The 10,304-nt window shown below is 39.0% G+C and overlaps 1 protein-coding gene and 2 non-coding genes across 4 annotated transcripts; 2 read left to right on the top strand and 1 right to left on the bottom strand.

Annotated features, from left to right (window-relative positions):
* Positions 1 to 1,859: 1,859 nt before the first annotated feature.
* Positions 1,860 to 8,221, bottom strand: cry5 (cryptochrome circadian regulator 5). Of its 2 annotated transcripts, none has more exons than XM_010790255.1 (11): positions 8,145 to 8,221; positions 5,790 to 6,006; positions 5,506 to 5,700; positions 5,261 to 5,379; positions 4,945 to 5,099; positions 4,095 to 4,235; positions 3,711 to 3,878; positions 3,440 to 3,580; positions 2,690 to 2,841; positions 2,389 to 2,609; positions 1,860 to 2,289 (listed from the first exon to the last, which is right to left on the bottom strand). In XM_010790255.1, exons 2-11 carry the CDS (start codon positions 6,002 to 6,004, stop codon positions 2,228 to 2,230), a joined length of 1,569 nt encoding a protein of 522 aa, XP_010788557.1. In that variant the 5' UTR covers positions 6,005 to 6,006; positions 8,145 to 8,221; the 3' UTR covers positions 1,860 to 2,227. The 2 variants fall into 2 exon arrangements, with proteins under 2 accessions (XP_010788557.1, XP_010788556.1); XM_010790254.1 differs by lacking the exon at positions 8,145 to 8,221 and adding an exon at positions 6,469 to 6,644.
* On the top strand, positions 6,915 to 6,986 carry trnah-gug (transfer RNA histidine(anticodon GUG)). The gene has a single exon. It is a non-coding gene; the product is annotated as a tRNA-His (tRNA).
* Positions 8,222 to 8,239: 18 nt separating the features above from the next.
* Positions 8,240 to 8,311, top strand: trnah-gug (transfer RNA histidine(anticodon GUG)). Its single transcript has one exon. It is a non-coding gene; the product is annotated as a tRNA-His (tRNA).
* The last annotated feature ends 1,993 nt before the right edge of the window (positions 8,312 to 10,304 follow it).

Below are 10,304 nucleotides of genomic sequence, written 5' to 3'. Positions count from 1 at the left end.
CATTGAAGCATAAAATGTAATTGGAAATTATGGACATGTCCACTAGTGTCTGGGTATAGTTTTAAACATTATGATACTGATACCAAAACCAGTTTCAGTTTACAATAGAGTAGCCTTCTTCATTCAATACCTTGAGAATTGCCACCTCCACTCCTCCCCAAGTGTTGAAATTATGAAAATATTAAGTATACAAAACTATAAAATGAAGGTTTATGTAGTATATGTTCAAACATTTTGTATCTACTGCTATAATGAGCCAATGAAGCAATAAACCAAAAAACGCTCAGTGATTGGCAGTGAGCAAATCCATTCAAATCCAGACTTCTTTTTAGACCTGGATACAAAAAGGATCATATGCAGGTTTCCCTTGACTGCAGAAGTTCCAATAATACTTTCTGATGGTTTATTTTGGTCGATACTTTGAGGTATCAAATACTGATATCCAGTCCTATCTGCGGTCGTGGTGATCTTCAGAAAATGCTTTATGAGGTGACGAACTAATTGAGTGAGTAGTAGCCAATACTGAGTGTGTTCTGTTGGCTAATCCTGCATTATGTGTTAATGAATGCTCCTAATGAATCTGCCATGTTGTCAATGCCAAAGGATTGTAAACACTGAAAGATGGATTTTTTTTTCTCCAATCTAGCAAACTTGGTATCGTAGAAAGTGTGAATTATCTGTTGGGTGTTGCTGCTCGTGAAGCAGATAAACTCCTGAAATAAATTAAGCTCCATGAAACGGCAGCTGCCTGGGAACATGCTGTTCAAATCCAACTGGGATATTAAGGTACGGAGATCCAAGATGGTGTGAGAGGTGAGGTGTCAACACGGAGGGGCACAGCGGTGGGCAAACTGCGGTGGAGGGTCATATAAAAGGGATTTTGATCATATAAATACATTTTTCTGGGGCTTGGGACAACTTAACATGTTTATAGCACCACAAATATAATGCATAATAGTATACCGACTTTACGACTATTGTCCCTGAAAAATATCAAATAACAATATATAATTGATGGGATGTTGATTTCTGTTAAGACCTGTTATTTGGGAGTTTATTTGCAAGGTGGCCCGGTGCCAAGTGTACCCCACAAGCATGCCAGTTGGACAGCAGCTTGTTTTGATGTTTGACAGGTCTCTGTGGAAACTGAGCTTGGCTTTGTATGGCCGTCTGGCCCGCTGCTGAGGCTGTGACATCATCTTCTGGATATTCACACCAGTGTCAGCTCCAAGGAAGCAGAAATAAGAGACGACTTGACCTCCGAGGACAGCTGTGTGTGCCGTGCAACACACACACAAACACACGTTTTTAATTCATCATTTTAGGAATAAAAAAAAAGTGTTTTAATTGAAATCAATGCACTCTTAAATAAAATGTTACTTCACCTAAAAAGGAGATGATGATTAAAACTAGAACACATTTAATATGTAAAATGTTGCAAAGATAATAGTTTTCTTACAGGCATTTCATATAATTGTTGCACAGTGTTGATCTGACCCCTGTGGCTTAGTGGCTGATTATCTAATATTTTAAACTCAGATTTAAGTCTTCGAATTGACCAGTTCACTAAATGAATTATATACAGTTGTACTACCTAAAGTAAAAAAAACAATCAGCGGTGGAGTTATAGTGACCTCTAGTGGTAATAGTGAGAGCTCCAAAATACCACCAGTGTACTGGCTAGGGTTGAATTCTGCCATTCGCTGCTATAATAAAAAAGACAAGAGGTGTGTTTTCAATGTTCACTATATTACAGGAAAAACGGATGAACATGAACGTTAAGTGATGACAGAGAAACTGATCATATTAAGCTGTAAACCGGGCCATTGAAAAAAAATCACAACAATTGTGACAAACTATATTTTGTATGAATTTATTTATATTGCATATAAAAAAACGAACCATAAAAAAATAAACTCTATCTTTAAGGTGCAACAGTACTTGTGCTGAAGATACAACCCGATTTCTTTAAAAATATGTGGTCTTCATACAAGCCATACCAATACTATAAATCCTTATACATTTTACCTCAATATCCATGCAAGACATATTTTTTTTAGTATACCCTTTCACTCACTTTTTACAAATATTGGCATAGATACAATATAAAACAGTAACAAGTTAAAGGAGAAGAAACAGACAAAGTACACGGTCTGTATACACAAAAAAGTGTCCCAAGCTTTCAGCCCACACAATGCGCTATAACTATAGCTTCTTTTGTGTACCATTATTCTTTTTTGTCTTTCTTTTGCAGCATGTCAATGACGGATTTAGCCTTTCGCTTGACACCTAGAAGAAAAGAAGAAAGAGAAGAATTGAAGAGACAGGACATTATGTAAACATGACTAACGGCTAAAGAGTGAGACAAGTACACATTTCTTGCAGTACCTTGCTTTTTGCTGGGTGATTCGACAGAATCTGCGGACCTCTTAGCATAAGCTAACTTCATCCTCTGGATGTTCTTCTTGCTGATCACTTCATGCTGTACAATAGGTTGCGGATAGTCTTTACCCACAATGCAACCTGCTGCCTGCTGGACACTGCGCGGAGCCTTCCAAGGCTCGTAGATATACTGGGCTGGGAACTTCTTCAGAAGAGGAAGGTACTTTCTATCACGTAGAGGGAAGGTAAAATGATTTCATATGAATCACTATCATTTGTGACAATTTGTTTGGTTTTGTGGTCTTACTTGATGTAATCTCCATTTTTGTCTGTCTTCTTGCCAAATGCGACAGGGGAGTAAACTCTGAAGTACTGGTGGAAGAAGGCACTCGCTGAGAGCCACTGCCAGTTTCCAGCATTCAGGGCCCAGTCGCCATCCAATAAAAGATACTCAAACACCTTCAGGAGCCGTGAACAAAATGTGAAAAGATAAAGTCAACAGATTTAGCATTGCACTTTACATCACTCTTTGAAAAATATTGATTAATACGTTTTTAAAAACACATGCATTTACCTTGGAATAAAACATTTTATTTTAATTGCAGTGTCGATAGGTTTGCTGTCAAGTCTATGTATTGATTGCATAATAAAGACACAAAATGAACCCCATAAAACCGACCCTACATAGTTGTATAGTCATGCAGCAGTCCCAACACTGTAAACAGACTTTGATGTGTAACATTTTTAAATAGGCAGGAAAACGTAATCTGATAATGATAAAATCCTGTATATGATAAACAAAGATTAATGATTTCAAGTATTAACCTTTATATCTGTACTTTGCAGTATTGTGCAGTGCCAAACAGCTTTATATCATATCTAAAAGGTTAGTCTGGTATATATTGTGAAAAGACATTTCATCAGAAAATATAGTGAGGTTATTTCGTTATAACCACTATTTTGTGAACTACGCATGGTAACACAGGACTCTATGGATTTTGTGCTCCGTGCATTATCTAACATACAGAAGCAATAGAGACTTTAAACATTTACACACCTTCTGCCCTTCTTCCCAGTTGATCCACAGGTCTCCCCTGGTGAGAAAACAGGCAACAGCATGTCTGGCCAGGTGGTGGATCCAGCCCTCCTGCCTCAGCTGAGTCATGATGGCGTCAATGAAAGGGAGACCAGTCCGAGCCTTACAGGACATACAGAGCACCCAGGAAACATTGATGATCCAGGAAATAAGCTATGCTTCTGAATTATCATGAAAACTGTTCTTTCAATATCATTTCCCATTCATGTCCATTTAAATACAGTCTTATTACCTCTCTCCATGCAGCAAGATATTTGGGGTTTGTGTCCCAATCCACCTGGGTACATACGGGGTTGCCCTCCATCTTGTCAAAGTTAGGGATACCCACACCAGCGGCGTAGTAAAACTCTCTCCACAGCAGCTGGCCATGCAGGGAAACTGGAGGCTCCGAGTGCTTCTTCTGCAAATAACACATATACATAACAGTCAGACTCATTTTACCTTTAAATGTCAAAATTAGGGCCATGCATCAATACTTAAACTTGTTGTAACACATGTTCTGGTACAGCGTAGCATCTTGCTAATTTGTTTAAATGTAAGAAACCTTCAGTTGCACAGCCTTACTCATTCAGTAGCATACTGCCTACAAAAACTCTACCTCCATGGTGACACTCACCCCCTGATAGACTTCTGTCACCCTCCACCAGAAGGTGCGTGCAGACAGGCAGCCAAACGTGACGTATGGACTGAGGACTGTGGTGCTGGGGCTCAGAGAGTTTGGAGAAGTCTGCGGCTTTTCAAACTTACACACCCAATCCTGGAGTAAGAAAACAGATGAAGCAATGTGAATCAGATGGAGCCAATATATCAAAGAGGAGACATGTACATCTTCATTCCCAGGGTAATTAGTTATTGTTAAATATAAATCTTTATGTTATATATTTATTTAATAAATGAAAAAGAATGCAAACAGTATTCCCCTTATGTTGATAAAGGATTGTATTAACAATTAATCATACAACGTTTTGGAGCCAAAAAGGTTGAAAATGTCATTCAAACTGTCCAAAGAGTCTCACAAGAACATGTTATTAAAAATATAATATAAATCAACATAAGATTTAACAACATTACAAACCATTATCATTCTTCGACACAGTTTTCTGTAAAAGGAGCGGTGGTGAAATTGAACTAAGAACATTTACTCAAGTAATTTGATAACTTATACTTGAGTACAATAACCTGATAATACTAAACTAACATCTTCAACTCAGGACTTTTACTTGCAAGTTAAACTGTGGTACAAGTACTTTTACTTAAGTAAAGGACCTCAGTACTTTCCCCACTGAAAAGGAGCCCTAAACAACTCAGATGCTATATAGGTTGTAGTCATAATATTTATTTCTGAAAAAGACTTTAATCAAGTGTAAAATACTCTCTAAAATGAACATGTTATACTCAGTAGAGTCTCAGTGTCAAAAGCCCTTCAGTTGTGTACAGCGAAATAATAATTATTCAAACTAAAATACCTTTCTTGCCATGTTTTCGTCTAATCTCCTCAGAGCCTCCTGTTCCCCTCCTGGGAACTTCTCCTCTCCCAGAGTTGTGGTGTCATGACCGAGATCCTCCAGAGTAGGTATCCCATAATTCTTGTCATGGTTTTCTGAACAAGGCGTCTTCACATCTGTGACAAGAGAAATTATATTTTAATCCACCACTGCTCAAGTTTAACAGCTGTATGTTAGCTTTAAATGTTTTTGAATGCTTACATTTACTGGTTTACTGTTTGTTTCTATGAAGACATTATAACAATTCACTGGCATGACACACTGTAGTTCGTAGTACCTTTAGTGTCTTCGATAGCTGGTGCAGGGATGGGTTTCTTAGGGTTACCTATAGCCTTCAATATTGTTCGAAAACGGTTATAAGTAAGGGGGGCCTTCCCATTGTTTTCCTCAATTATCCTATAAAGACATGACAGACAATAATATAAGGACACTAACCTGAAATCAGACATTTAAGAAGTAAAAACTGTAAGGAAACAATGTGTGATCCCCCCAAAATGTGTACATTTTCAATATGATTAATACCTGTCCATATCATGAATAGTGTGTGAGATTTTGTAGACGACTTCAACTCCATGTTCTTTGGCCAGTGTGGTCACCGTTTTGTCCCGGCTCAGGCTGTAGGGCTCTGTGTCGTACTCATAGGTTAACTTTGTGACTTTCCACTTCTCGAACAGCTTTGGGAACACTTCCTCGGGCTTCCCTCGCACAACAAACAGCCTAAAGGAGTCAACACACACCAATATGACAACATAACAATAAGTGTATGTGTTTTAATATTTGTGAGACTGTTGCCCTTTTGTCTCTACCTGGAGTTGAGTTTCCTGAGGCTGCAGTCCAGGTCTTTGAGGCATCCAATGAGAAATCTCCAGCGGTTGATACCCACAAGGGTGTTGTTATAAAGGTACGGGTCCAGGATGAACACAGGGTACAGCTCCTTACAGTCCCTCAGAGCAGCCATCAGAGCTGGGTTGTCATGCAGCCTGAGTCCCTTGCGGAACCAGTGAATACAAGTATGAGCCATGCCTGTGAACACATAGGAGGCAGACATTTCTTTAGACTTTTTTATTTTTATTGCACTGAGCCCTGAAGGTGAAATGTGGGTAGCTACACAGACATGAAATGCAAAAAGTAAACTGGGTGCTAAGTTAACAGCTTTACAAGTAAGTCTAAAACAAACTGCAGTAGTATTTGCACGTTTGTGTTGCATTTCTGGCAATTGTAACATAATTAGCTTAAAAGTACATTTATTTTCACAAATTTGCTTGAAATGTAGTCGTGTGGTGATGTGGAATATCTCGACCTAAAATGAAATGCATTCAGCTGTTTTTGAACAATAGGAAGACACAGTTGTAGAATAATTTCATAGATGTGTCGACACAGAACTAATACAACTAACGCATAATATGATAACAACTGTCTAAGTGTCTAAAATGTACATGGAAGAGTTAGAGCCACATAATGCACAGTTTTGTAGTCAGACTTTACCGTAATTCTGGCTCAAAACAGTTACAATCCGCTTGGTTTATTGAGAGGTCTGCGTTTTGTAACCAGCACGTTGATTTGTTTTATAAAACCGGAAGCTCTGCAACGTCTGCAGCTAAATCAGCCAATCAGATGACAGAAGCGCCACACGTTGCCCATGCTGTCTGTCCACCAGAGGCCCCAATTTTGCAAACAAGACCAGCTATACTGCACGTCACCTCGATTAAAATATGTTTTTTAAATGCGGCCGAGGCTAGATTATTGAATGAAATTGTACAAGCGATGTATTTTTCAAGTTTTACAATCAATAAGAGATGAATAAAAATTCGTACAAGGGAAGAAAAACCCCCAATAATGACACCCTCTCTACGTCATCCAGCAGCCCCGCTCAGATCCCGTTCAACAGATCAAGTTTTCATGCTGAGAATCCCGCCAGCTCATCGTAGCTCGCCGTGATCGTATAGTGGTTAGTACTCTGCGTTGTGGCCGCAGCAACCCCGGTTCGAATCCGGGTCACGGCATTGCGGTAACAATGTCACGGCAGATGGGCTGTATTTTGAAAAATATTTTGTTGGAAATGTTTTGTGAATGTACGAAATAAGTACTTTTTTTCTCCATGGACATATATTAAACATTAAAAACAAGCATGGCGTTATCAGTGGTAAAAATATGTAACCCAGACTATATTTACTCTCAAGTAGTGAACTGTAGCCTAAAATAAAACACGTTCGTTACATGTCGATTCTTGTTATACTGCTTTAAAATAATAACTTTTTAAGAAATCATAATTGTATGTATTTTTTACATTTATCTGACAGAACTCCAAATCGCCGTTCAGCTACTTGTAACTGTCTTTATGGGTTAAGAAATACATCGAAATACAAACATTGTAAAACGCACCTTGTCAACGCTGAAAACAAGGCTGTTTCCCAATACATCGAAATACAAACATTGTAAAACGCACCTTGTCAACGCTGAAAACAAGGCTGTTTCCCCGCAGAATAATAATGATTTTATACGTTTCTGTACTGATGTGTAAATTAAGTGTTCACCATGCAGGAGTTAACATACATCTACCGCGGGAAACATGTCCTACACACCATAATTGGCTAATCCAAAACATAACAATAGTAAAACACTAAAAAGGATACTTTCCCTGCACCATATCGCCTTCTTACACACTTTCTTATAGACCTTCTTCTTTACATTTTGCTAACAAAAGGCCATCTCACATATGCATATTTTTGCTACAGTAAGGCCTGCCTTTTTAACTTAGTGGACTATGTTTCTAAAGAATAGTACAACGATCTGAATATTTTGACATACAGCACTTTGTTTTCTCCCACTTCCTTGTTATACCGTAAAGCCCCTTAGAGGGAGACACAACAGTAAGGGTAACTGGAAGACCACACTTTTAAAAAGTTACTCTTACAACAAAACTTGTATTTGCAGTAATCAAATAAGTAGTCTCATACAAGCACTTACATGAAATGACCCAAGAACTGTTGTCATGGGGTTTTTGCATGTAACTGTAACCTTTTAAGCAAACCATTAAATCCCCATTATTAATCAATCGATGCGTTTTACTTTACTCGGTAGATTTGTGAACGTTTTCATTGTCATTACTTTAATAAAAGCAATATATTTCGATGTCAAATGGACTTTAATGTTAATCTTACTCCGTTTACATGAGACCTACTCATGGAGCCTTCTGCCTGCACCACGAGTATGATTCCGTTTTTGGCGGATCATTGCCATCAGCCCATCGTAGCTCGCCGTGATCGTATAGTGGTTAGTACTCTGCGTTGTGGCCGCAGCAACCCCGGTTCGAATCCGGGTCACGGCATTGCGGTAACAATGTCACGGCAGATGGGCTCTCTTTTAAAAACATTACTAATGTACATTGGTGTGTACTGGATTAAAACGGAATCATTCCTTTTTCTGCATTTACAGATTTGTTCGCATTTAAAAAAGAAAACGTATGGTGGTTTGATTGGTGGGATTTAAGCAGCGTGGCCGACAGGTGCAAACGCATTACAACGGCTCAAAATGCCCTATACATTACATAATGCACACAATGTTAACAATATATTGTTCATCCTAATACTGTCAGTACTGCCCTAACTGCACATTGCACATTGTAACCAAGCGGCAAACTCTGGGGCAGAGCAGGGAGGCCAATAAGGAAGTGCCTCAAACTGCAGTTCATCTAGTGGCCAGTAGGAGCAGTCTGCAGAAGGGAGCAATTTCCATAGACCCCCATGTTAAAATGCCCAAATTTAGCAGAAGCAGAATTAAACATGTTTACATCGTTGTTCAAAAAACCATATTCTCTGTATAGTTAGATCCCCCCTTCATGACTATGGATTGGGGGGTGAATTTCTTCTCAACTCAGCTGTTTAATTAATATTCAGTCTTAAAGTTATGCATAAATTAGGGCGTGGTCACATTGAGTGACAGCTCTGTCCAGTGCCAAGCTTACTGTCTCTCTGCTAGCAGCTCCGTGATGCTACAGGCACTCTGCCTGCTCAGTTCATCCGGGGGACATAACTTGAACTCGGCCGTGTTTGTTTGTTTTTCATGCTTATATCGGACTATTGTGGCTCGCTCTGCGGTTAAAACAGACGGTGCATGAATGCGGTTTTGCGGTAAGTGAAATGTGAGTACTTTATTTATGTTTTCATGATTTTAATCAGCTACGTAATGAATGTTAAGGCTTGGGTTAGCATGTACGCGAGTGGTAGCTAGCTACATCTGTGCTAACGATGCTGATCGTAGCCTCCAAGTTAGAACGAAATAGAGAAGTGTTAAGCGTTAAGTTGGATAATACTGTAGAACAAACGGCTTCTGTTTGAGGTTGGTAAAATAAGGTCATCCTTGCAAGAGATATTTGATTATGTAGGTCAGTGGTTCTCAACCTGTGGTACGCGTACCACTGGTGGTACGCCAGCTCCCGCTAGTGGTACGTGGAAACCAGCTCGAGTGAGCTAGAATTTTAAAATACACAACCGGAAAAAATGTGCCACTTCCTTACAGAGCCTTCCACAGATGACATTTTTTTAATGGATTTTTTGTCAAAGCACTTAAGATATTCATTGCTATCGGGATGTTAAGAGCATTCATGGAATATAACAAAAAGTGTATCTCGAGCCGGTTTCTCAAACTTACCTACCCCACCTTTAACCTTTACACATAACACAGACATATAAAATACAGAACACACAAGTAAGTAAACAAAAAGACGAAAAGCAGTCACTACATTGTGAACATTTGGGACATTAAGGTCCACTATTATTACTGCAAGAGCAGCTGATGGTAAGGACCTCAGACAACTTCAATTTAAAACAGGCTATAGGGACAAGTGCCATCAGTTTGAGGCTTGATTAAATAACATTAATACAAAAATAAATCATACTATCAAAATACTACAACGAATGAAAATAAGCTTGAGATAATTGAAACTGTGGTTTAAATTAGTTCTAATAGGCTATTGCTGTTTTTAGATTTAGAAACGAAAACATTTTTTTAATTTTATTTCGGGCGTTGCTGATTAACGACCTTACTACCCGCTAACGTTGCAAGCAAGCTAAAGAAAGAAGAAAGCTGAATGATGTTAAAAACGTGGCTCAAAACGGGAGATATTCAGAAGAGAGGTACAGAGGAGAATATTACCAGCGAAAGTGAACAAGTGAATGAGGAGGAGGACAGTCATCAACCGAGCACAAGCGCAGGCTCCGCAAGCAACGCAAAAGTGATATGCACAGCCGCTGTGATGGAGGAGAGAAGTGACTCAGGAAGAAGACATTTTGCTCAAATAATGGAGAGAAGGCTGTGACCTC

Source organism: Notothenia coriiceps, unplaced genomic scaffold, assembly GCF_000735185.1.
Source record: "Notothenia coriiceps isolate Sejong01 unplaced genomic scaffold, NC01 NC01_scaffold00033929, whole genome shotgun sequence".
Taxonomy (NCBI): Eukaryota; Metazoa; Chordata; class Actinopteri; order Perciformes; family Nototheniidae; genus Notothenia; species Notothenia coriiceps.
Note: the sequence above shows the minus strand (reverse complement) of the source record. Positions and strands in the feature narration are given on the sequence as shown.

Excerpts from the sequence above, each read along its gene's own strand:
- cry5 (XM_010790255.1), bottom strand. The coding sequence starts at position 6,004 with ATGGCTCATACTTGTATTCACTGGTTCCGCAAGGGACTCAGGCTGCAT. Across the intron at positions 4,236-4,944 it reads ACGAAAACATGGCAAGAAAG|GATTGGGTGTGTAAGTTTGA; the intron begins GTATTTTAGTTT and ends TTCTTACTCCAG. Across the intron at positions 3,879-4,094 it reads TGACAGAAGTCTATCAGGGG|AAGAAGCACTCGGAGCCTCC; the intron begins GTGAGTGTCACC and ends TGTTATTTGCAG.